Here is a 27170-nt window from a genome sequence, read left to right on the forward strand (position 1 = left end):
GGTCGGTGGACTCAAAAAGAAAAACAAAACAAACAAAGAAAACATACAAAATTCAAAAAGTTGAAATTAAATTCACCGTAACAAATTAAATGTGAACGTGTCGTGACAATACTGCATACAAACAGATACACGGCAGGTGTGTGATCTAAAAATCTTGCATTTAAGAGAACTTTGACATTTTGGAGAACTGTGTAAGCTTGCTTACTCTGCAGAGAGAAGACTGACAACACGTGACAGTCGTTAGTGTTATGGTGGGGTTATACGTCCTATACCTTGGTTGACACATGACACGGAGTAGCCAGGGTACAGACACGAGGGCCTTACAGGTCCCGACAGGTAAAACAGAATGAATTCTCTTCCACTGACATTGTTGTTTAAAAAACAAACAAAAACAAACAAACAGCTGCGTTTCAGACGTAGAGTGTCTTGGCTTTTGCCCGCTTCTTCCTATTTCCAGCCTACATGCTGAGCTAACATATAAACAGAGTGGTTTCAATTCTCCCAGTGGGCCGAGAGTAATCTGAATAAACGTTATTTTTACCCACATTTCCTTCAGCTCAGTAGAGTCGCTTTAGCAGAGTGGATAAGAAACAGGTCAAACAGCGGAAGTAAAAGTCCTGACTTAAGGTCCACAGTCTGTTGTTCTGGAGCTTTCATGCACACTGCACATCCTTCCTTTTCAGTTAAAGACGTATTACAAAGATGATCTCAGGGAAACTGTGAATGCATCCTCGCTATCTGCACCAGCAGTCCAGGCACTTCCTTAGACCAGACGTTTAGCTCAGAGCCTTTTTTTGCAACAACAGAAAATTTAACCCAATTTAGCAGCTAGTTCTGCGAATTAACAAACAAAATGTGAAAAAATGACACAAATAATATATTAAAAAGAAAAAGCACAAGACTCCTAAGGATACACAAGAACCCCACTCTCTTTACTACTCTTTCTTCTCTGTGTTACAGTCCAAAAATTGTATGCGTCTGTGCAACAGGGAGTGGCAGTTTGTTCCTATTGTAAAAAAGAAAGAAAGAAATGACCTTAACCGTTACCTTCTAATCTTCACATTGTAACCTAGTGACCTCTGTGTAAAACCAAAGTCTTACAGTAAAGTGCACTTCATCTATCTGTTCCTTAATGCTTACATAATAATGCTTCAAAATAAGCACAATAACATGATTCACAGGTTTGATTCTCCCTCGAAAAGAAGACGGAGCACGGCACTGAGCCTGTTGATTCTACCGAAGTGCAGGAAAACTGTGCACCTGAACACTTCTTAAAGAAACTCCGGCACAGACGGATCATGACCGCAAACCTGTGCGACAGCTTAAACAACACGTTACACCCGGCATCCGTGTACCCATTCAGTAAGCGGTGCTACAAGACTAGGCGCTTGCAGTTTCCTATGTGCAAATTTCCAGCAGTCATGCTCTTGTCTTTCAAGCCTGTATTACTGTGGCGCTGAGAAAGACGCGGCTCCTCGGTGGAGGAAGATTCCTTATCGTTGCTTATGTGCCCTTGAGCTCTTAGCCGACCTCGGAGACGTCCTGGTTCACACAGGTCTCCTAGCAGTCTCCGGTTTTCTCCGCACGTCTGCAGTCTCTCTTCTCTGAGGGCTACCTTATCCGCCCATCGCTTTTCACTGGGCCCATATCAGATTTAGGGTCTGGGGACAATGGGCTCCAGGCAGTCTTGGAACAAGACCCCAAAGCTGGGCATGAGGAAGTCTGTGTTGCACACAAGTCGCCGATAACCCAGAAGGACTCAACAGAAGTGTCCACCCATGCATCAAGGGCCTGGCCCACCAACTGGGCATTACGCTGGGCCACCTGCATGGCAGGTTCTTGGGGAGGCAGTTTAAGCACTGAGCTCAGCTGCTGGAAGCTCTGCTCCAGGTACAAGTTCCCTGGAGGTCCTGCATGAAGCCAGCTGTCCTCTTCTAGAACAGAAGGAGAGAAAAAAATCAGAAGAAGATGACATGAGTGTCTGAAAAATCCACCAAAGTTTTCAGATTTGAATGATCAAGCACTAATGTACGCCCGGGGACATTCTGCATGTTTTTATTCCCAATAAATCCAAAGCAAAGATTAAGACTAACAATGAACACCATCAACTGTGCAGTCTGACATAGCCGATGCCATGTTTGCCCAGGTAGGCATGGTCATTGATTACAGCACACACCAGCATTGTAGTTTATTTACTGTAGCTGATGAAGCTTGTAGGCAACACCAAACTTCTGTGTGTGTGCGTGTGAGAGAGAGAGAGTAGTTTTGGGCACTTTAAGGGGTGCGTCTACTTCTTAAAACCTTTATATTGCCATTTGTTTTCCAAATAAAGCATGCTGGAAACAGAAATCAAAGGTGAAAATCATATTTTTTAAGTTGATGTAATAATATTGGTTTAAAATAGTGGAAAGTAGAGAATTTAATAGCCAACATTAGTTTCTTGCCGATATATCAGCATGGACTGGTATGATAAATGAGTTTTAAAAAATAAATTAAATAAATAAAGGGGCAGGAAAACACCCAATAAATAGCGTTATGAGTGCTGACATCGTTTACCTAAAAACACATATTTGAATATTAGGAAATTGGTTTTAATAATGTGAAAACAAAACAAAAATATAATGTCCTGAAAAATACTTTCAGCACAGCATGCTTTTTTGGTGACTGGCTTTATTCACCAATAGCAATCAGTATTAGAAAAGCTTCTGTCATTAAACCTGCATGCTCTCTTTTCCATAGAGTACTGATTGGGACAGCTATTTAAAAGTGGTACTGTAAAACTAGCAAGGCCTCCTTCTTCTCTACCATCTTCAGCTGCATCGTCTTCCAATTGGGCCTCAGGGATTCTTAAGATGTTTGCGGACATAAACAAAAACTTGCTGTTACTGTTAACCATTTGCATTCACAAAAATTGACCTGAAAGGGTCAGACAAACTATAAAGAAGCAAAAATAAATGCATTCACCTGATACCCATCCACTTACATTTACCAATTACAGCAGACTGAACAATAGTATGGCTTTAACTTCTGTGTGAACCAAATGTGTGAAAGCCTGAAATGGTGTGTCACAAAATGTTGGAATGACATGACTGAAAACATTTGAAGTTCAAGACTTTTAAAGGGCACAGAGACGCCCTGTGATCGCGACAGACAGGACTGAACAAGTATTTAGGGAAAATGTAGTGCTTGACTGATTTGGTGTTTCATCATGTGATTCTGTCACAGAAAGTGAAATAAAGAAAAACATCAGCCTTATCTTTTCAAATTAAAAATGAAAATAAAGAGCTATAAATACATGTCTCACCTTTGCGTAGCGGCTCCTTGTTATTAAAAGTTAACGGCATGACAAGAAAGTGAACTTCTGCCACACGCTCCCATTGTTTTAACACCCGTACCGTCCAGGTGCCCGGCCGCAGGGGGTGCTGCAGTGGCGGTTTGTAGTGTGTGTACTCTGCATCCAAATCCACTGTAATGTCATAAGATGCCGCCACCACCAAAGCCGGGTCGACCCACACAATAGTGGCGGTGAGATTCGGACCACGTGCCCACTTCTGGACTGCCAGAGGTTCATCCAAAGGGCCGATCACCCCACCGAAGTTACGGAAGATCCTCTCTTTGGGATCCCACTCTGTGCCAATCTTAGGATAACAAAAAAAGTCATTTTTAAAAAATATTTTTAAAAATTTATGTGACATATGTTACGTCCCTCTGCAGCCCCTAATCATCTCAATGGTGCTAATTGGCCACACCTAGTCAGGTGTGGATAAAAGCATACCTTAGGCAAGCTTCCTGGGGGAGCTCACTTGCCTTTGCGGCACTAGCCATTTTAGCCAACCTGCTGTGCATTTTAGGATTTAAAACCTCTTCTCACTAACACTCTGGTATTCATCTCCTTTTTTATGTTGCGGCTTTGAGCCAGGTTGTAACATAAGTGGGGGCTCATCCGGGATCTTCGGACATTTTTGTGGAGACTGAATATCAGTTTTTTGTATTGCTTTTAAGTGGGTGAGTGAAGGTGTTCACTGTGATTGAGCTACGTCCCTTTAGTAAGTGTGTTTCAGCTGGGTGGCTGTGCTGCCCTTCCATCGAAGCACTTGTTTGTTGTTTTAGTTTATTGTGTTTGGTGGTTATCCTGGGTGGGGGTACAGAGTTTGGTAGGAGACTATATCTCTGGTCTGCTGCCTGCTCTCGAGTTGGCGTTTAAAGTTGCCTCGAGTCCGGTACACCACTGAAGACTAGACAGGTAAACTTTTATTGTTTTTAGCATCTTAGGTTGGGAGTTGTGCATAGTAAATCAGTGGCAGCAAACTTGGCAGGAGGTTTGAGACCATTCAATAATTATGGTCTTGTGCCTGAGGCAGGTAGGCCGTTTTTAAGTTGGCATAATGTATACTGTGTGTGCATATGTCAGTGTTGATGGATGCTAATGAGATCCTTGTGAGGTGAGTGCTTTGTGCTGTGACCTTTAGTGTTGTGGTAAATATGGCTACTTTTGTTGGATCACTTGTGAGTGTTGTTGGCCAGGTGATGGCAATAACACTGAGGGGTGCTGAGCAACCCTTGATGTGATCGTTGTGTGGCCATAGCTCTCCGTTTTGTGGGTGGTCACTAGTATGCTTGCTTTACTGAACCTTGTGGATTAAAGCCTTATGTTACGACCCGGCTCAAAGCCGCAACATAAAAAAGGAGATGAATACCAGAGTGTTAGTGAGAAGAGGTTTTAAATCCTAAAATGCACAGCAGGTTGGCTAAAACAGCTGGTGCCACCAAGGCAAAGGCAAGTGAGCTCCCCCAGGAAGCTTGCCTAAGGTATGCTTTTATCCACACCTGACTAGGTGTGGCCAATTAGCACCAGCTGAAAACATTGAGATGATTAGGGGCTGCAGAGGGATGTAACACATAATACAACAACACTGACAACACTACAAAAGAGACCCACTCCTTTCTGTCTGAAGAAGGTGAGTGAATATTCATTTCTTCCAGTATTAACATACTTTTTGTTAAACTAATTAAACTTCAGTTTAGCTTTTGTCAGATCACGCCTGATACAGCCACCCTAATTTTTAGATATCAGCTAGAAAATCTTCCTCATGTTGCAGTTGTCTTGATCTTGAAAGTTTGTACAAAAAAACCCTAAAGAGTGCTTACTTCCAGATTCTTGAGCCTTTCAAATTCTTTAAGGTTCTTCTCAAGGACGAGTGTAGCCTGAGGAACTGCCCACATCTCCAAAGTCTCCCTGGCCTTTGACTCCACTGCCTGGACTTCTTGGCGAACCAGGTACCCTTGGAAACGGTCATCATAAAAGTATACATGCACAGATAGAGGGACGCCTACTGGTTCAAACCTGGGAGAAAAAAAATAGATAAATTAAACATGACAAAGAAAATAGCTTATGTGCTGTGTTAGTGACAATAACAAAGCAAAGCAGAACAGACTCTCCACCTGCAGGCCTTCACGTTGCTCTGAGCAGTCACCAAACTCTTCAGGCCCAGGCGAAAGAATGACAAGTACGCCGTGAGAGCCACGTCACTGAGAGAGCCCACATCATCCAGCTGCTCAAACAGGCTCTCCCAATATGCCTTGATAGCAACAGTTCCTGGAGCATACTGGCCATACAGGTGAGTGTCCAGGATGTCTATGGCCTCCTGGTTCACCGAGGACTCAAACTTGCGGGCAAAGAATGTTGGACGGGTCAGTTGCTGTGGATGAGGAAGAGAAAATAGCAAAAACATATTTGACAAAGAATTAGAATTTAGTTAAAGTCAGTTTGATTTAGCATTAAATAAAGCCCTTCTTCTGGAAAGTATCTGCAGTTCTGCCCTTGTGCTTATTCAAAACCACCGGACTCTGTTGACAAAAACAGTGATTTCCCATCTTACAGAAACAGGGCTCATTAGTCTACTTTGTGTGCCTTTCCTTGCTTGCAGTCAGAACTAACCCCAAAGAACTCCAGGAGCCAGATAATAATACAAACTAATTGATTGAGGAAAGAAATATTTCAAATGTTTTTAAATATAACCTAGTGCTAGCAAAGTGTACCTAACAAAGTGGCCACTGAGTGTATATGGCTTCTGTCTATATCACCCAGCCCTGTTTTTTGTTTTAAAGTGGCATCCTCTGTTGAACTCACCTGGATTCGAACGAGGTCTTGTGGTTTAAAATCATTGGGAGAGCAGCCACACCAGTCAACAATGTGCTTGTACTGACATTTACAGCCCAGCTTACGGTTCCAGTTGGTGACGCGCAGGTTATTGTCCACCAGGGTGTCACACATGAGACTGTTCCCGAGCACTGTGTGGAAGAAAGACTGGGAAGAAAGGATAGGAGTAGGTACGTTATTTCTTCACTGTGTGAGAAAACAGTGTGGCCAAGTGTTGTGTCCAAATTAAGCTTGTGTAAACCATCAAATATACCTATGAACTGTTTCTAACCACACTCTAAATTACAAAAAGGTCACAGCTCTATAGCGGTGAACAGACAACTCTTCTGAGACCAAACTACACAGATAAAATATAGCGAAGCCTCCTCATCTTGCACTTCTGCTGCACGCTGTGCCAGAAAGCTTAAAGTATTACATTATCTCTGCTGCTAGGCTCTTCTGACTTGGCAGGGGACGATGAGCCTGAGACAGGCTTCTATATGAAACTGTCTCAACAACGGGAGATAAACAGACTGCCTACAGCTCGCTTACCTCAGCAGGAAGCAGAGCGTAGGAATAGAACTGCTTCAGCCCCGACACAAGGTCGTCCTGGGAGTTGATGACGTACTCCACAAAACGGCGGGTGAGTGCAAACCAATCGGAGCCGCCTGAGACCTCCAGGCCTTCGGGGATGTTGCGCTCGCCTAGACGCCACATGTGGTTGTCACACTCGTGGAAGAGACGGTCAAGGCCCTGCTTCTTAATAAACCTGGAACACAGGACACAGCTGAAAATGATGGGTGGAAGAGACACGGGTGAAGGTATTTGCACCATTCATCGCAGTAAATGATAAAGAACTGTAACACTGCATTAAATAATGGATCTGACAGAGCTCTCTGCTCCCCAGCTCATCTGTATCTGCAGCAATATTTAAATACACTTCTATTTGCTGAGAATTTATAGAGCAACTTTTTGTGATTTCATTCATTAACATTGTTCAGTTACAGTTTTTCTGTAGTATTAAAAGGTGTGTCAAATGTAATTTATTATAAGTCAAAATGCCATCCCGATGTCAGTATTTGCAGACTGTGCTGCCTTTATGTAGCAAACTCACCGGGCATTCTCTCTCCCATGGGACTTGAGAAAGTTCTTATCTCTGTGCAGCGACAGGAAAGCCACCAGTTCATCATTGGTCCTGCAGGAGGGCATTATGGTGAGAATTGAAAGGAGGAAAGGTTATGTTGAAGCAGGAGACCAAAAAAAGGGCCATCTACAGGGTTCTTTGGACTGTGTTATGAGTATTGTGCTAGCTGAAATAAACTACTCTGGACACAGCACAGAAAACATTGTCTTTCTGTGCTGTGTCCAAGCAAGCCTTTTCCCCTTGAGATGGTTCAGGTGGACTAACAGCTGCTTTGTTAGGGGTTCAAAGCTGCCCCAGAAACAAGCCAGCCAAAACTGATTCATGCCCAAAATAATTCATTTGAAGCTGCCACTAGATTCTCTTATCTGCCAACTGTTAAGTTTCTTTGTAATGTTGCTGTAAAAAGCGCCGTAATTGTAGGTGCAGTTTTGCAAAAGGGAAAGAGGCATTCAAAAATAATGAAAAATGGCTCAAGATACAAACTTTGAGGGAATACAACAAACACAAAGTAGGTTAAAGAGGTAGTGCACACTAAAATGCTTTTTTTTTATTTTTAGCTCTAAAATAAACTTCACTGTGACAGAGTGAAAATGGCTCAAGACACCCTTTTCTGTTTGGGATTATGAAAGATAAGTGGTGTAACCAGCTGTTGAGTTTCTTTTGTTTTAACATGGCGGTTCAATGATTTTGACAGGAGCAGAAGCAACACCATGCTGCAATGTTTCACTACACACCCACACGTCTCAGCACTGCTTTTGATGGCAGGACACTGAACTGATAGCAAGAGGGCGAGAGAGAGTCAAAGACAGCTTTGGGCATTACTAGGGCTTCAGGTAAAAGCTTGAATTTATACAGTTTATGACCATCCTGATCTCCCATGACCCTCTGTGGCAGACGTTCATTGACAATCTGTCTAATCCTCTTTTTTTCACTTGGCCTGAGATTCACTGAGCAACTCCTGCCTCACATATCTATGTCCCCTCTTCAGTAACCCATCTAAACTCAAAGCATCTTTTTTTAATCTTGCACTGCATGGATTTAGGCTCAAATGTGGGAGTGAATGTACACCTTAGGTAAAGTGCAACAAAGATTAGCTGTTGAGTTAATTTCTATGTATATATGTGTGTGTGACCAACCTAGTTGGAAAGTCTGTGGCACTAAGATTGATGAAAAAATCCCACTTCCAGTCCAGCATGGAGAGCAGATCCTGCATGCTGCGTAGGTAGGCTTTGAGAAGGCTGGCTCCTCCCCAGATGGTGACCATGCGCCATGGCGTGGCTCTCACATTTGGGTACTGCTGGGCTATCTGCAGGACCTCCCGATGCATGTAGCCAGACCGCTGTCAGAGTTTTAAAACCAAAAGTCAGTTAAAGAGTTAAATGAGGAGAGGCTGCTTCTGAAACAAAAGCATAATCTACTTTTAGCTTTGTTCTCACAGAGCTGCAGCTGCCACTGTGCCAAGACCATCACACAAAACTGGCTCCTGTTGAAAGAGAATTTGATCTGAGAAGAACAACAGCCACATGGTGCTCTGTGCTGTGGGTCATAATGACGATAGAGGAAGAATCAAAATTAGTTTCTGTTGCTGGCTGTTCCTCCTTTAGGTGACTGCAGGTGAGACAAAAATAAATGAACTGAGCTTAAAAGATAGTCTGGAACAAACCACAGTGCGGGGATTAAAGGAAGAAATAGAGGCTGCTGAGCTGCCAAGCTTTATGCAGCGGTATTAAAAATTGAGTGAGTGAACATGTGACCACTGCAAGTGTCTAAAATATGCAAGAAACCAACAACTGAAGGTTCAACAATTCTTTTTATTATTTCTACTTGGAACTTAAACTGATTAATTATAACCTAATTAACAAGGGGCCTGTTCACAAATAAGGAGAGCTAATAAACATTGTGAAGCAATAAATGGGCAGTTTAGGGAGACACAGACACTTCGAAAGTGACTGTTTGGGGACACAAAGTCCAATTGTGTTTAGCAAAGCATGAATAAAGGGTATCGATTCTGTCTTGTATATTTAAAAGAGGACATAAAGATTGTATGAAAAGGGTATACAGTTTTTTTGCAGAAATTAGAAAATAGGAGAACGAATGGTCAAAGAGTAGTCTGAACTCAGTACTCGCCTTTAAACAGGAGAAGAAGAGGACAGGATAAGAGAGAGCAGAGCAGTTGGCAGACATTTTCTAGGACAAACCTGACCTGTTTTACAGCCTCATCTCTCAAACAGGCTTTTGCCTCTGAGATGGATGAGGTTAGGCAAGCAAAGTATCTAAGACTGTCTGTGGTGTGATTGTCCTACTGACGTCTTATCCATCATTGCCTCCGGTGAGCTGCTCTGCCGTCCCTTGGCAGCAGAACAGAGCAACTCCCTACGTCTCCACAACCTTTCCGGCAACACAGGTGCACTGAGAACAGGCACCTGTTTCTCTGCTGTCTCTGCTGAACGCACCTGAGGTCCCTGCCTCAGTACCAGCCGTGCATTTGTCTTTTGCCTTCCGGCTGCACATGACAGCAGACCTTTCCTCCACTAAATCCAGCCCCTAAGAATAACCACACTTTGCTCTATCCAGGCTAATCCCCTTTACTACACTGTGAGACCCGTGGGATAAATTTAACCTTCATAATGCAAATAAGATCTAACTGGGAAAAGCATCTGTGAGTGCACCAAACACATACTGTTTAGTATAATATTTAAGCACCAAAAATAATACTGTCTAAAGAGACTGCATGGCAGTTGAAGCTCTGTAATTACCTTATCCACATGGATGTAGTAATAGTGGTCACGGTGATAAATGGCTTTGATGAGACGTTTGAGCTGCCGTACAGCACGGCCGTGGACCATCAGAACGAAAGCCACTCTGACGGGGTTCTCCACTTCGGATAGGCTGTCTTCCAGCTCACCAACAGCCTGAACTGGGTGTGACACACCTGTCCCAATAGGACAGACAAATATGACTCAGTAGGCTTGGGGGCACCTCTAAGCTAGCTGTTTAACAGGCACTATTAATGGATTGAAAGAGATTTAATTCTACCATGTTACATATCTGAAGTATTCAAAATCTAAAAGGGTTTTCTATTACTTTCCTTTTTGACAAAGCGTCCAACTCAGCAACACTGCAAGCTGCATTTACAGTAATGGCACAACTGAGCCAGAGGCGTGGGTTGAGTCTTTTGGCCCTGTGCAACCCCTGCATTATACTGCAGTTGCAAACAAGTTCCCTAAATGTGGCTATACAATCAGAGACATTTGACGATCTATAATGTATAACCCTAAAACTAAGCATAGCAATGGGCAAAAGATGGAAAGATTCTTCTGAGTTAAGGACATGAAACAGCTATTTGTTGCTGTTTATCATAGTGGGTCAAATCTTTTTGTTTTTAGTATTTGAATTTAGTACATTTTTAATTATGTACCAAAGAAAACTATAACAGCTACAACATTGTTAGACTGAAAAATAACAAAATCTATAAAACAAAATTATCCTATAACTGTCAAGGAAATTTGGCAACAAAGAATGTCTAGACTGAAAATGCACTGGTGAGTAAAAATTACAGTAAATGTCAAAAAGTGTCATTTTGTTCATTTTTTACATTCATCTCCTTTCACGTTGAAGTTTGTAGACTACACGTGATTATAAATACTCATGCAAACTTTAGCGGGTTCTCACCAAGCTGAGGGCAGAACTGAGGGAGTGACTCTGGCATGAGCTGCCCGGCCTGATGCTGGCACACGATGTTGGCGATCTCCTGTCTGCACTGCTGTGACGCGGCGCGGTGCAGAGCAGACAGCGCATCCTTTCCTATGATATCACATTTAGGCACAAAGTCACTGTTGGGGGCTTGGTGCGCCCCGTCCACGCTGCCTGGCTCTCCTGGTATGGCAGCAGCAGGTAACTTGCCTGCCCCGTCTGGGCGGATCTCGCTAAGGTTACGGCTGCTGGAGAGATCGTGGGGGACTACACCATCTACTCCAACCCCTGTCATTCCCCGTTCCTGGGGGGTCTTCAGCCTGATGTTGGGCTTCCCTCCACGGCGGCTGCTCCCTCTCCTCAGTGCACTGGCACCATTGCTTCCCTTGTTTCTCCCCGACAATGAATTCTGTGCGTTGTCTTTCTTGGGGTCCTGGTTGTCGTGGTCAGGCAGCTTAGACTGTCTTAGTTTTCTCTGAGGAAAGAGAGAGAGCAGAGACATATTTTAAATCCTGCTCTGTTGCCAGTCATTCCATAAGGTTATCTTGGACAACCACTACTGAGAGGAGGCGTTATTTCTTTGGAGTCATAATGAATCATAATGAATCCACAGAAATGACACATAAGGTAAACAAAGACCTCGACTAGGGCAGCAGTAGACAGATCCCCAGAGGGAAGGATGTGTTTACTTGCTTTTGTTTTTTTCATTCTGCCGATCTGGGTTATTTTTAGCTGAGCCTCTGCCTTTTTATGGAGCTAATCTGCAAAAAGTGGACAGTCACACATGATTCCAGTGATTCACTGTACCGACCTGAGTTTCCTCCCTCTGGCCGAAATCACAGGCAGGAAAAATGCACACACATGCAAGTAGGTCACATGTTTACAGCCCCTTCATACACACATGAAGAAGTGACAATGTGGCAAATTTACTTGCACTTTAGTGCTAAAATTATCTCAAAGAGCTCAGGGGGATTTTGTGACAAATTAACAACAATATTCTATCATTTTAGTTTATTATAATAAAAAAAAATCAGTAAAGCACTAACTTTGATAGTGTTTGACTGTAACCTCTTAAAAATCAAACCAGGGCTTGAGAGCTTCCTTAAAATGTCAAGATAAGACCTTCTTATAAATGCTTTGACATAATAAAATCAGTGAAGTGTCCCACTGCTGCAGTCTCTGGCCGTAAAATCTCTAAATGTTAAGTCCACCCAGTGTTTGTCATATAGTTATACTTTTGTGAAAATGTCAACATAAAAGGGAAAGATCAGCTTTGGGGCAGGTGCAGAGCTGCCCGTTTTCCCCAGCAGGAAAATTATGTAAACACTAATGAAAGCTAGAAAGGTCTCTTTCCTCAAGTGCAAAAAACAAAACAAAAGAATGCATCATAGAGAATAGTGTGTTATCATCTAAACTGATGTTGTATCAAAATGAAAGAGGACCCAGTTTAAGTTTTACATCTAAGGCTCGGTTTCAAAGCAAAAGCTTTGAGTGAATCAGTCTCACTAGAGTAGAAATCACACCTCAAAAAATAAAGGCAGAGGACTTTTTTGGAGGGAAAGACACTCACACGCACACAGTTTAAGCCATTTTAAATCTTCTAGCCAAATAACATCATAGTTTTGGCACACTAAATTACTGGTTCATATAAAAAGTCCCTTCAAAATATTCATTTGGAGAAGAGAAAGAAGAGCGAGTGGGTGAGAGTGTTCTGCCTCTGTCAGAAGTTATGGTAAAACGTGGGCCCGCTCATTCGCCTCACACCGCTGGCACCCCGACAGCCCAGAGATTGTGGGAACAGAAGATGGACCGGGCCTGTGCGGTGGGACGAGGAGCCAGATAATACATGGCCAACACACCAGCTGCCAACCAATAAAGCAAAGTCAGCTACTGGCTGCCAACTGCAGTCTCAAATCCAATACAGTAAGAGGGATTGTGAAGTAAACTTACACAGCAGTCAGTGCAGTGCAAACCTACTGGAAGATGCTTATATACATTTAAGGAACCTTGCCATCTTTCTGAGAAATTATGACACCATACATGTCAACTCATCAAGAAAGCTTTGCTTCCTTTAATCGGTGTAAGAGCGGGTGCTTTAGTTACATCTTTATGTCAATTTCACAACACTCAAAGGCCAAACTAAACACAACCTCAGCTTCTGTGGAAGTGCTGGGAGGAAATCTGTGGTCTGACCAGCTGCACGACACTAACTCAGAATAGGCCTTAGAGAGTGACTACCCATGTTGCCTTACTTAACAAAGATTTATCCTTTTTTGTTGCCATTTCTGACCTTTTCATAAACCAAATTGTATTTGATGCAAAACGCCACAGCTGCAAAATGTGGCATTAATACGGCATAAATATGTAAAAATGCTAACAAAAACTTTTTGTTCTGAAAATCAAATTCCTGTAAAATTCAATTAAATAAAAAAAGAATAATAATAAAAACATTAATGGCATGATAACAACAAGCATGATTGCCAGAAAACATTCATAAGAAAGCTTAGTTTTCAGCTGCCAGCTGACATGTTTTTTGTGCAGAAAGCCAAGCACGCAGCACGGGCTAACATTTCAATTTTCCTTATCACTTGTGTTCACAGCTTTTAATTAACACCATCATGTCAAAAAAAATGTATTGATTCAAAGGCAAGCCAGTCAGCCTCTTTACTTTCCAATTAAAGTCGAGTGAAACCATATCAGCGTTGCCATCTGCTGAAGCGTGAAGCTGCAGCAGCAGCGAGCACTCAGCTCTGCAGGAGAACCCGGGCGTGCAGAGGGTGATACGAGGATGACAAGCGTCATGTCTTCTTCTGTCCTCGCAATCCTTTCGCTCTTCTGCCCAAGGGATTTAATATAACGCATGTGACCGTGTTCACACATGCACTGCCAGACGCTGATTAGAGCAGATGCAAGATAAGGCAGAGATCGCTGAGCACGGGGAGACCGTTCAGAGGTGAAGTGATGATTAATGTGCACGCTCAAGTCAGAAATTTGATTCTGCATCTGCGAGAGTGCAAACATGCAGAGACCAAATGCTGACATTTGCATAGATGTCTGCCAACATAGCTGCATATAGAGCTGACATTTGTGCTGAGTGGTAGTGCCACAACTTCAGGGCCCAAAGATTAAAAACAGTCAATAAATAAATCTGATTAACAGTGAAGCAAACAACCAGTGCAGCTCTTTTCCCATCCACCTGCACACCTTTTAACTTTAAGACCATTATGCTTTCACCTGAGACACTCAACAGCAACCCCCGAGGTGCAGTTGAGCTTCTATAAAGCAGTGTGCACTTCTGCTCATTTAGAAACACAGAAGAGCTGCATTTAAACACAGAAACCACAGCCCTGCACACATTTCTCTTATCTTTGCTGAGGCATGTTTAAGCATGAATACAACTGGTGAAACAGCAAACAGAAACAGGTGATGAAAGCCGGAGCCTCTCTCAAAATCACTTCAGCAAGAAAAGTTGACTCACTTGCTGCATTTAAAGGAAATGATTTATTTATTTAGTCTAACATCACCATCTGACCGATTAGCTCATGGTTTAAACTGAAGTGGTCAGCAGCAAATCATTTCCTTGGCAAACAGAGGCTACTGTCCGCAGAGTAATGACCCATCTTTTTCCCTTTCTCTGAAGGAACAGCCAAACATCTTTCCCTCCCCTCCCACTCGGCCACTGTTACATCTGTTGCCTGCCTTAAACCTTGCCAGGCACAGAACTTCAATCTATCCACATTGGAAAAAATTACACCACCACATTGCTTGATACATCACAATAGTGAGCTGGCAGGGCTCCCACCTCAGTTTTCAGTGTGCATTCCTGTGGCTCCATCATCACTGGTGTGTCTCAAAAAATGAGTCCTGTACACGCATGGTTCACCTATCTATGTTAACAGCTCAGGTTACCTGACTTAGAGGGAGAACTGGAACAGAAACTGCCTCAAGGTAGCGCACTCCAGGTGTGCCAGGGAGACCCAGGGAAAAAAATTCCCACACAAGACTTGGCTACTGTCGAAGAAACGGTTTCAGTGGTATGTAGGAGAGGCAGCTCTCTGCTGAACTTTTTGGTATGACTCAAAGCTAATTGAAAGTCACAGAACAGCCACAAGCACATCACAATCCACAGGTTGATATAAATAAGTAGGAAACATAAAACAAAAGAGATCCAAGTCATCCTGGAACTACTACATGAAGGCGGTCCTGCTCACACTGATGAAGTGTTTGGGATCAATGAATCACCAGTCTGTTCTCATGCTCCCTCAAACTTACATTACTTCATAGCATACTATTCGTCTTAGATATTCCCCTCAGTCTGTTTTTCATCACATTTTAACAACGCCATGGTTTCCAAAAGAAATAAACATGAGCGGTGGTACCCAAGCTCACCGCTGTTCCTTAAACAAGTTAACTACCACTTAACTACTCCTCTGGTTTCATGGCTGTGACAGTCTAGTAACGAATACTTTCTCACCAGGTAGTGTGGTCAATGAGAGACTGAGGAACAGACAGACACGCAGGCAAGTAGGTAGGTAGGAGGGCTGGACAGGGCTGGTCCGTTGTGCTGAAATGTTTGGGAGCAGCGCTCTTCCCCAACTGCTAACAGCTAACATCAGCTATAACTCACAGGGGGCTAAGTGCTAACGGCTAGCTCTACAATTAAACCAAAGCGAATAGCTGTCACGCCAAATACACCCGGAGGATCGGTTCCTCACCTCTGCCTCGCCTTCTTCCAGACTTCTCAGACTCCATACCACAAGCCCTTGAATCAGGAGGATAGTTAATGCGGCGGCAATCGCTAGTTTATATCGTCGGAGCAGCTTCTGCACTCGAACGCTGGCCACCATTTTTCCGACTCCGGTTGACTGGGAGCGCGTGCAGGGCTCATTCTGAGCGGCGCGCCCACGCGGGGTCGCTCAACATCCCGGTTTGCTGGAAAAAGTTATAAAGACGATTAGAACTGCTTATAATAATAATTAGTATTTATTTATTTGACTGTATTTTATAGCGTTCACTCACATTAGTTTTTTATATTTCCAATGACCTGAAATAAAAATAAATAAGTAAACGTTCTTTTTTAATTCATTTTCTATTTTCTTATTTCTTCAACATCAGTGTAATGGTATCAGAAACAAAATAAAAGAATAAATAAAAATATGCATTATATTTTCCTTCAACTTCCAGGTACAGACATAACATGACACTGACAGGTGACATATTAAAGGAAAATCTAACATACACTACACTTCATAGCATCTTCAGTTAGCATTGAGATTCAAGTTTCAGGAGGTCAGCCTTTACATTGGAGCTCAGTTTCCCCCCAAAACATGGTCCCTCATTTGGTGCTTTGATTCAGAACTGAATCCACCGTAGGTGTTCATTTGGGTTGAGTTACTGCAAAACCATAAGTCAGACATTTACATCCCCAACAGGTCCCAGAGCTCACATGACCCCCCCCCCCCCCCTTTTTTTTAAAAACTTTGTTACATAAGTGCGTTGTAAAAATGTTATATTTAATGAAATCTGGCAAATCTGATGAGGTGCACGGTGATATTTTCTTGAAAGTGTGATATAAACAACATTTTACTTTACTTTTATAAGTAAAAGTAAGCCAAGTCAGTCAGGATGAGGGCATTGTTCTCCTGAAAGAGAGACCGCTCCCTTAAGGATAGCAGTGTTTCATCATAGAACAAAGGTAATTAGGCAGAAAAGCTGTGTATTGATTTGCAGTCACCCTTCCCTCCAAGGTGGCGACGAGACCCGCAGCATAACAAAGGCATCAGATCACCTTCAGCGTTATGGGTCAGGATTTTACTTGAATTAGGCATTTTTTAATTTTCTGTACTGATTAGGCCTGCCTATCAACACCCATTCATATGCATTTACATAAATAGTAAAATTCAATACGTGGTATAACACCCCCCCCCCCCCCAAGAAAAACACACAACAACAACAACAGACAAACAAACAAACAACAACAACAACAACAACAACAAAATGCCACAAAATATCAGTTAAGAAAACGAATTCAGAAAATTACTTCATTATAAAATGATACACTAAACTGTATGTTTACGGATTTGTTATTTATGTATTTATTACTGTGTAAAATACGCTGACTCGAATGAATACTTATTACTTAAAAAGCTTGCTGGAGTTTGGCTTTTCCAAGTTTTAGTTACTTCCCTCTCCCTGTAAGGATGGCCAGTATGCAAAACTAATTTCTCCTCGCTGTCTCGAGGGCAAAGTATAATATACTGATTCAATTCAGCAAGCTTGGGCCACAGCCAGATATGTGAAGTGCATATTAAGAGATCTGTTTTATCCTGTCTACGGGATGTCAGTGCCTCTCTCCACCTTTAAGATATAAAATAATGAAAGTATCTGGGGTGACATACTTTATGAAGTTTATCTAGTAAAAAAGGAGAAAAAGGGCGGGGGCGCATGTTTTCATAGTTTCCATCTATGAATACTAATGGTACATTTTGGGTCTTTGTTTGTGTAGAAAGCCTCTAAGGATGGGACACCCGCGGTTGCCAGGGTAACGGGACTCCAGCTCAGGAATCCGGGGTGTTAACTATCTTATACTGGTCTGGATGCCATTAGTTAAACAGCGGAGGAAGCAGCAATAGCAACCTGCTGTAATATTTATTCAGCAGCACAGACGCTGCTGTTTTCCGTGTCCGTGGCCTGGTGTCCTCCGCACATAGAGAGGGGTCCAGCTTAAAAATGCCTATTAGCCTAAGTAATGAGTCTGTGTGCCCGTGCGCTGCTGCTGCTTCCAGTCAGTGTCAGTCAGACCATAAACAAAACCAATGCTGCTGTCCGGCTCCAAGCCACAGCGACGTCACGCGCGCTTCGGGGAGGGCGTCAGTGCGCCGTCACGGGCTCTTAAACGCTGTGTGGCGTGTTTGACCGAGTGGAGAGAGTTTGAGATCCCCACTTTGCAGAGCGCATGTGGACTGCCAGCCTGTCCGGGACTGAGCGCACGATGAAGACGAGCGACAGGAGGACAGTTTCCTTTTCTGATCTGTAAGATGAGAGCCCCGGCGCTGAGGCCGAAGAGTTCAGGAGGATTTGTAAAGGGAAGATTAACAGTTCACGAAGGAGAAATGTCCACAACTGCAACTCCAACCATCCCCTCCTTCCAGCTGACATCTGATCAACTCACAGTGGTCGCTGCGTCCTGTAAGTAAAGCTTTAAGGATGTAATTCGAGTAAAAATCGTTTCTTTAGAGGGAGACATTTGGATACAGCATTTGGATTTAATCTAGCCACACATGCAGATAGCTATATATATATACAGGCTTTTAATGTCTCAGCTTTGGCTCTTATGTTTACCAAGCCCATTAAAAACAAGCTTAGACACTTGAGTTTGTCATTTTAAACACACCAGAGAAACTCTGACTGTAGAGATGGACTGACATTTAAAAACAGTGAATAAGCACATTTTTATTTAAAAAAAACTCATCACAGGCTTCAAATGTGCAAAGTGAGTGGAAAGAAAATGCACAGTGTCTGACTCAGTGTGATTAAGTGACTTCTCATTCTCTCCGGCTTCAAGCAGTTTCCTCTCTGGTGTTCTTCGTGGTTATCGTGGTGCTGCTGTCCATCATCTACCGCAAGGATCCTCAGTGCTGCAGACTGTTTTCCTATCAGGGGCCACATGCAGATATGGTAAGGAAAAACAAACCACATGGCAGAGAGTGTATGTGTGTGTGGGTGGGGGTGAGGGTGAGGGGGGACAAAAAAAACGCCCTGATGCTGAGTTTTGTGGGGGGTTTTCTTTGTAAGGTGATCTGTATGTTCAGTTTCTCAGCACAAACTGTTGAGATTACACTCAAAGACAGGCCGGCACGCAGACATTAAGGCGTGTCAGATTGAATTTGCATAGCGGCACAAACATGGCCTACAATAAACTTGATATGATCAGTGTCAGTCAGTGAATTTGCTCCGGTGGAAATAGCGCGCTGCCAGAAATATCTCTTGAGTGCTGCACTATCTCTCCAATAGAATTGGACAGAATTAGCACTGATGCTACTTCAGCACCATAGTGGCCTAATTAAATCACTGCAAATCAAATTTATTTTTTTTCTGTCCCAGCATTGGCAGGGTGAAGCAAATCAACCCAAGTCCTTGGGTCTGTTTTTAGCTTGTGTGTTAAAAATCATACCTACAAAATAACATAACTGTTTGCTCACTAAAGAGAAACACTTGACTATCCTCAGTGCTGCAGGTGCTGGTGCAGGATAAACTAAAGAGGAAATGCAAATACTCCCAAAGAATTATACTGTTTATTAGTCGTCTGTTTCCTTTTCCTGACCCGTCTCTCCCCTCCATTAGTCCCCAGGGGTGAGGTTTGAGTGTTATCTTTAGATTGCAGAGACACAACTCATGCCTCCCTCCTTCAACTGACAGGAAGCTGTCTGTTCAGCTGTGTCTTTAATGGAGAGGCTCTGTTGTGCCTGAGTTTAAGGAACTAACAGACTGTTTCACTTGTACAAAGTGGCCATGCTGACCTCTGCTTACAGCTGTACCGTGTTGCTGATAAGAGAAGCACATGATGGTTTCTATTTACCCACAGGTCACGTACAGTGAACTGCACGTGACAGATTAGAGAGTGATGAGTGTCGTTACAATTCCTGCGATTAATTGTGGTGAAAAAGAGGCTTTCACTCTTTTGACCACAAGCGAGAGAAAGTGAAGATTGAGCAACACACACACACAGGCGCTCTTTCATTGTGTTTCATGTCTTCGACTTCATAGTCACATACCTTTCCCTGCTTCAGTTTGCTCCATGAATAGTGGACCGACCCCACGGTGGGTGTTGGAGGTGGGGGGGAGACAAGAGGGACAATGGGAGCTCCTTTAGGCTGCGGCGGAGGAGAAAAAAAGCACACTGCTGCTGGGGTCCTCCCCCGACTTCGACACTGATTTTACACGGTTGTGCTTTTTTCTTCACGCTGGCTGATTCAATGGCAGGCGACAAAAGCTCCTCTCCTTTTTTTTTCCTTTTCTCTTCGACGTGGTGACGTTTCTTTCTTTTTTTTTATCCTCCCTCTCAAAAGTACAAACCAGTGAGGGGAAAATGACCTTTGACATCACCTTTTCTTGGTGCCATCTCTGTGTGTCTGTGAAACGTAATGAGGGTTATGGCAAAGGTCGACAGATCGCGTCACTTTGATGGTGAGTGATGTCATCGTTTAAAAAGGCCTGGGAAAATAATAAATCTGATAAACTGATGATATGTTGATGTGACCCCGTGTTAGTGCAATCTGAGCTGCCTTTGTTGCTTCTGTGTGAGAAGAATCTCTATAGTATTCGCAGCAACTGCTGTTTAGCTCATATCTCTTGTCCTCATGCTGGATCTAAATCTCAGTCAGGCAACAAATTGACTTTGTGGTAAAGGCGGCTCAAATGACATAAAAAGGCCATAATGTGTATTGGAGTGTGCTCCTTAACAGGTACCCGCCGGGGCTACACGGGCAATAGAGGGACGCTGAAAAGACCACACGGTGTGGTTTGTTGCCTAGGGACCTTGATGACACAGTAGGACATCACATTGTTCTCCACACAAAGGAGACTCATTTAGACGTGAGGCAATTACCTCGTTTTACTAACGGCCTTTTTTCAGGATTTCTGCACCTCATACAGTGAGACACTGACGGGTCTTGTTTTATAGGAGGAGGAGGCACGGAAATCTGAGGGTGGTCGTCTTATTGATTAGATAATTTATGGTACTGCTGAACCAGCCGGTGCACCAAAGTGACTAAACAAGGCATGAAAATTGGTCAGTTGGGCTGAAGTTAGTGGTTCTCAGCAACAAGAACCAGAAAAATGCTTCACCTAGTTAAACTCTAAAGGTGAAATTCCAGTCCCGTGTTTAATTAATAACTAAGGGGTTTTTTTTTCCTGTCCCGCAACTTCTTGAATTCATTACTGTTTGTTTTACAGGGTGCTCCCTCTCAGTACTACAGCAGCAGGCAGACGCTGGTGCCATCTCCTTTTCTCGAGCAGACACAGATCACTGATGACAGCAGCACTCAGGTGAGAGAGCCCATCATCTGCTATTAAGCCAAACAAAGCACCTCTCTTCCCCTCTGTGTATGCTAATGGTTAAGGCAGGGCCTTCATTCACATGCACACACTCTATAATACACATAGGCCGGAAAGTCCTCGTCTCTGAAGTGAATGTTTCTGATGAGATTTATCCTTTAACGTGGGTATCTGGGAATAATACCCATCTGGGGTATATGATGGGGGAAATAATTATTTGATACCTGCTGAATTTGTAAGTTTTCACACTTACAAAGAAATGTGCAGTCTCTGATTTCTATATAACATTGTATATTATAATATATATATAATATACATATATTATATACAGAATATCCATCAGAAATCCAGTATTTAACACATTACATAAAAATAATAAACTGATTTGCATGTCACTGAGTGAGATAAATATTTGATCCACAAGCAAAACATGACGTAGTACTTGGTCGAATAACCTTTGTTGGCAAAAGCACAGCAGCAAAACGTTTTTTGTAGTTGGTTTTTGCCCACTCCTCTTTACAGAAGCTCTTTAAACTCATCCTTTGGGTTCTCGTCTAAGATTTTACATCCATTGGCCTCTCAATGTGCTGAAGCCATCCTGCACCCTTAGCAGAAACAGCCCCAAAGCATAATGTTCCCACCTCCTTGCTTAACTCTGGGGATGGTGTTTTCTGGGTCATACTCAGCATTTGTCTTCCTCCAAACATGGCAGGTCAAGTTGATGACAAAGACCTTTTGGTGTCATTTGACCACAGCCTTCTCTGAATTATTTAACCTATAGGTGTCTTCGGACGGGCCTGTACATGTGTCTTCTTGTGCAGATCCGTGTGGGCGCAGCAAGATTTCAATCCACTAGTGTAGTGCGTTACCAATGGTGCTCTTGGTGACTGTGGTCCCAACTGCCTGCCTCCTCCGGTATAGTTTTGGGATGATCCATCACAATTCTCATGAGAATGAGGGTAATTGTTAGTCATTTTATAAATTTTGCTTCTTGCTGACAGTGTTGTGGCTCCTCCTAATGTCCTCTGACAACTTTTTGGTCATGCCCGTGGTGGTGGAGAGGTTAGAATGGTAGAAAGTGATTATGTGGACAGGTTTGCTTTATACACGTAAAGAGCTGAGATGGTGAATGTCTGCAACTGACTGACTGATTGTAATTTGTATGTCACATGGCCACACAGAATTCTGGCTGGTTCAAATGCCTACTTCACTCATGCAAATCAGTTTATGTCTTTTATGTCATGTGTTTGGGGTTTTTTGTCTGGATTTTTGGTTGGTATTCTGTCTTTCTCCATTAAAATGAACCTAACCTAAAAATCTATTTCATTTAATTTCTTTTCTTTTCTTTCATTTCTTTTTAAGTGAGCAAATCTATAAATTTAGCAGGGCTCAAACACTTATTTCCCCCACTAAACTTCAGACCACTTTTCACAAATAACATAAAGACACCTGCTTCTTGTCCCACTGTGGTCTGTTTACGTCTCAGCAGGCAGGTCAGCTGTTCTACGTCGGCCTGCCCTCCAGCTACAGCCTGCCTGTGCTGGAAGGCCCCCTGCCGAGGCTCCCCTCCTATGAGAGCGTCCGAAAGAAGGACCGCCAGAGGCAGATCCACATGATGATCGCAGACCGTTTTGGTCTCAATGGACCCATTGTGACTGAGGTGGGGTACACTAGAGACTAAAACTGCATTACACAGTTTAGTATTGTTGTAAAGCCTTTGGAAATGTAGCCCTTCAGGTGGTTTTGTTAAGCATGGGATTGTGGGAGAACATTAAATCTCCAAAAAAAGTCGGCTTTTTATTGAAAGCCCTCATTTCTATTGACACAGTGGGTGGAGATAACAGAATGAGACTCTCTTTATTATTGTTAATAGAAAGATGTTGGCACACAATGTTGTAACAAGACCTTAGACTGCATTCAGAGCGCAGTAAACAGGATGCAGTATCAGCTCATCTAATGCCTGCTGCCGAATTGTGCTGGCAGCTGCGTTTCGAGGTTTTACCGTGTTGATCTTTCGCTTAGCTTCTAGTTCGCACAACGCTTGAGCAAACAAGGTAATGAGAAAAAGGAACATCAAACATAATTAAAGCCTGCGTTCTGAGTGCAAACAGTGCCCAAGAATGCAGCTTTGTGCTCCCATCTTCCACCGTTTTTTTCTACTTTGACCTCCTCTCCGTTTCTTTAATTAAACACCCCCTAGCATGACTGCTCATCACCAAAGCACATTCACACACAATACTCTTCTGTCATCCCATCACTAGTCACTGACAAACATTCCTCTACACAATCTGAACTCTATCTTGCAAGAGTTCAGATGATGGACCCCTTTATTTCCCCGCCTGCCCTGCGTGGCCCGAGGCAGGACGGCAGTAAAACTTTGCAGCCTGGTATGCGTGCGCGTGTGGTGCGGGTATCAAACGGGGGGCAGGGTTGTGGGGTTGCACTTGTCGCCTGAGGGTCCCCAAGCAATTAAAAGATAAGAGGACTCAGTCAGGAAGCGTGAATCTGCTAGATGTGATGAGAAAGATAATATATTTGGGGGAAAAAAGTAACATGTTCCAGACAGCCAGGATGGGGATGGATTAATTGGTAATGTAAATACAAACACGTTCTGCTTCACCACAGGGTCAGATTTCAGTTCTTTCAGGCCTGTGGATGCTCTCAGATTAACTCAGTCCTTCCGGATTGTTCGAGGACTTTTAATTTTCCTGAAGAATTTTGTGGTCTGCAACCTCGGTGGCATTACTGTGCGCTCTCAGACAGCTATGGAGAACAGTGCCCTTTGGCAACTTGGGAAATGTTTCCCAAAAGTCTTCAGAAGTCTCATCACTGCATACAAAGGCAGCAGTATGACAGTAACATGTATACACGTGCATCTCATTACTGAATGATATTCCATGTCTTTCCTTAAATCTGTATTAAGATAGCAGCTGTAAACATAATATTACCACTTGATTAATGCTATATTATAATGACCATGGAGTTTGCATGTTCTCCCTGTGCCCTTCTGGGTTTTCCAGCTTCCCCATCCACAGTCCAAAGACATACAAATTAGGTTAACTGGTTATTAGGACATAGATGTGAATGTGAGTGCAAATGGTGGTCAGTCTCTCTGCGTTGTATTTAATTCATGCTACTCCAGTTGTATTTGTTTGTGAAAGTATTTGCCTACAGAAAGCTGACAAAGCAGGGTTTTCAACCACTGCAAACTTTTCTCTGAGCAGTCGACCAAACTATCAACTATGTGGTTGACAAGTGGGCCAGAATAGGGAAGGAGTGACAGCAGAGTTAACCAGGAGTGAGAGAAGTGCGATCAAAAAAATACAGCAAGAAAAGTACCAAAAGTGGCCATTTCAGCTCCCTGTGTGTTATAATGGTGTGAAACCAGCCCAGTGAAGGAACAATGGGCTGGTTTCAGTCATTATGCAAATGTACTGTTTATAAGATTTGGGGAAACCTGCAGTCAGCCGAGACTGAAGAAGTCACTTGGATGAGTGACGAAACGTTTCTCCCACAAAACGCTATGTCCAGATGAACAGAATCAACTTTTGGAGATTTACTTACCTGGATGATTGAACATGCATCAAGACGAAAGCAAAATTATGAATTCCTGAAGTCCTGAATAAGTCGGAAATCTGAATTTCTGACTTCCCAGTCAGAATTTGAATCTAGAATGTTCCTTCAACTTGGATTTCTTACTTGGAAAGAGAATAAAAAACAAACAAACAAAGTATTATGCTGTATTGCCAGTGATACAAGAGTTAGCTAACTTAGCTAACAAATCCTGTTTTTACTTGCTTTTGTTCCGATATCTGAGTTCGAAGGTATCTAGAACACGGTGGAACACCAACGACAGCACAATCTAGAGTAGGGCACAGATTAGTTGTACCACATGTTTCTGACATTGCCGCCATCTGACTGCAGGCAGCTGGGCAGTCTGAGCTGCCCTAAGCTGCCCAACGACTCCCAATATGCCACAGGTGTCGAACTCCAGGCCTCGAGTGTCCTGCAGGTTTTAGATGTGTCCTTCATCCACAGCTGATTTAAATGGCTAAATTACCTCTTCAACATGTCTTGAAGTTCTCCAGAAGCCTGGTAATGAACTAATCATTTGATTCAGGCTTGTTGACCCACGGTGATATCTAAAGCTTGCAGGACACCGGCCCTCGAGATCTGGAGTTCGACACCCCTGCAATATGCTGTCACCATTGAACTGTCATTTCCCATTAGCCCTACGACATACTCATGATCTGTCCAATCACAGCTAAAATAGGCTCCAGCTCCACCCCACACATCCCGCAAACCTGAATTGGATAAGCAGAAATAATGAATAGATGTCAGCAGCCTATTTTTTCACTCTGCAGAGATTATGTTACATTAGCATTTTGAGTCTGAAGAGCTGATTAAGTTTATTTTTCCATTAAGTTCTGTTAAATGCTTATCTTGGTCCACCTGCTGGCTGCTAACTTTATCTGAATCAGAGCAGTTAACCTGTGGATCTGAACACTCCACAGACCCTTCAGTTACTTGCTAATTTTAAACAATTAGCTATTCTGACCGACAGTTCAGCTCATAGATGTTCATGTAATATTTAGTGTAAAATCTCTTCTATCTTTTTCCCCCATCTCCTACAGCCTCCTCCAACATACGAAGAGAGCATCCGTCAGTCGGTGGAGCTGCCGTACGACATCCTCTCATCCAGCCTGGACGTCCCCTCTGCTCAGAGTTTCTACACCAACACTAGAGCCGTCGTTCAGACTGACACAGCGCCTCCAGCTAACTTTGAGGCCGCCGACAACACCGTCCTACCCATGTGACGCCGATCAAGCCATCAAACTTTCTGGTGAATGTGAAGCAGAATTGCGATATTTAACGTAACGCAGATGCAGTTACTAAATCGACTGGATCCTTAACACTTGTGTACAAGATGATTCTGATACCTCAAAACTGACAGAGCTAATGTTGATCATGAGCTGGAAGGCAACCATACGAGGAGCCGCACACCCTGCAGGGAAGGACACGTTTGAATGTTAAAAATACTTTGTGACATTTACTGTGCTCTACCGTGCCCGTGAGTTTGAAAACAGAAACACTGAATACTCATAAAACTAAGGTGGCTGGCACATCTCGAACAGGAGAGGGCAGAACTGAAACATACCAAAAAAAGGGAACGACTATTTACTTTGTTGGTTACAGTGACGTGTATTAAATTCTGTTAATGGACTTATGTTTTCACAGTTAGCTCTTCTCATTTATTCTAATGTCCCCGAACTGGAAACCTCATTGTGTGGTTTTTAAAGAGGTCTGTTTGTTTAGTAGCTGCCGCAAAGCGGGCTTCTTTACCCCGCTGAGGCGATGCAACGCTGCTCTAGCTTGAGAGGGAGAATAAAAAAGGTGCTAATGAGAGTGCCTTTCATGGAATCGAAACTAGACATTCATTACAAAACCTTTGTCTTTACCCCATCTTTTGATTTTTTTCTATTTACACACCAGATTTTATGTCTTAATGTTCTGTGCGTTATTTTCTCTTACTTTCCATGTGCACGAGTCGTATGTTTGCCCTGCATATGTCTCGTACTGTATTTATTGAAGAAAGATAACTGACATCTTGTTATTTCTCTGTGGAAACAAATGTAATAAATACTTTTATTGCTTTGTTCGTGAATGTTTTTCATTACACAGCCGCAGTTTATGTATGTGGACCACATCCAAACCACTCACAGTGAGGTAAGATTTTATATGCGCGTTTCTGAGTGCATGTTGTTTTGAAAACAAAGGACAAATCAGGAAAATTTCATGGGAGATTGTTGTCTAATTAGTATTTCCCAAACTAATTTCCATGAATTTTATTGAATTCTGGAGTTCAATAAAAACTGGAATATTTTCAGTTTTTAGGTCCTAATATTCAAAAACAACTTCCTATGGCGAAACATTCCCATTATGGAAAAATAATGACCAGTCTTTCGTTTTTATTGTAGCTTCACAGAGTGGAAAATCCTGAAAAAAATTACATAAAAGTTATAAACTGACTTTTTGTCATTGACTTCAATAAGGATTTGATACTCTATGAAGCTTGGTGAGAAGGCGACAACTGTTGGTGTCATTATTCAGAAATGGAAGAAATATAAAATGAATTCA

At 42.8% G+C, this 27170-nt stretch overlaps 2 protein-coding genes and 1 long non-coding RNA gene across 7 annotated transcripts; 2 read left to right on the forward strand and 1 right to left on the reverse strand.

Annotated features, from left to right (window-relative positions):
• Nucleotides 1-1035: 1035 nt before the first annotated feature.
• xylt2 (xylosyltransferase II) lies at nt 1036-15836 on the reverse strand. Of its 2 annotated transcripts, none has more exons than XM_026165371.2 (11): nt 15692-15836; nt 10956-11451; nt 10040-10215; nt 8420-8622; nt 7254-7334; nt 6692-6908; nt 6131-6307; nt 5443-5699; nt 5149-5344; nt 3305-3638; nt 1036-1934 (listed from the first exon to the last, which is right to left on the reverse strand). In XM_026165371.2, exons 1-11 carry the CDS (start codon nt 15821-15823, stop codon nt 1612-1614), a joined length of 2592 nt encoding a protein of 863 aa, XP_026021156.2. In that variant the 5' UTR covers nt 15824-15836; the 3' UTR covers nt 1036-1611. The 2 variants fall into 2 exon arrangements, with proteins under 2 accessions (XP_026021156.2, XP_080156526.1); XM_080300400.1 differs by having other exon boundaries at nt 1476-1931.
• A 1780-nt stretch (nt 15837-17616) lies between these two features.
• Nucleotides 17617-26691, forward strand: LOC113021022 (uncharacterized). Of its 4 annotated transcripts, none has more exons than XM_026165405.2 (5): nt 17617-18164; nt 18541-18653; nt 20931-21023; nt 22519-22692; nt 25667-26691. In XM_026165405.2, the coding sequence occupies exons 1-5, from the start codon at nt 18014-18016 to the stop codon at nt 25847-25849; spliced, it is 714 nt and encodes a 237-aa protein (XP_026021190.1). In that variant the 5' UTR covers nt 17617-18013; the 3' UTR covers nt 25850-26691. The 4 variants fall into 4 exon arrangements, with proteins under 4 accessions (XP_026021190.1, XP_026021192.1, XP_026021191.1 ...); XM_026165407.2 differs by having other exon boundaries at nt 17621-18164; nt 22522-22692; XM_026165406.2 differs by having other exon boundaries at nt 17642-18164; nt 18544-18653.
• Nucleotides 19187-20910, forward strand: LOC145428571 (uncharacterized). The gene is made up of 3 exons (XR_013908858.1): nt 19187-20162; nt 20441-20570; nt 20659-20910. It is a non-coding gene; the product is annotated as an uncharacterized LOC145428571 (long non-coding RNA).
• Nucleotides 26692-27170: the final 479 nt, after the last annotated feature.

The sequence above is a fragment of the Astatotilapia calliptera genome, chromosome 4 (genome assembly GCF_964374335.1).
Source record: "Astatotilapia calliptera chromosome 4, fAstCal68.1, whole genome shotgun sequence".
Taxonomy (NCBI): domain Eukaryota; kingdom Metazoa; phylum Chordata; class Actinopteri; order Cichliformes; family Cichlidae; genus Astatotilapia; species Astatotilapia calliptera.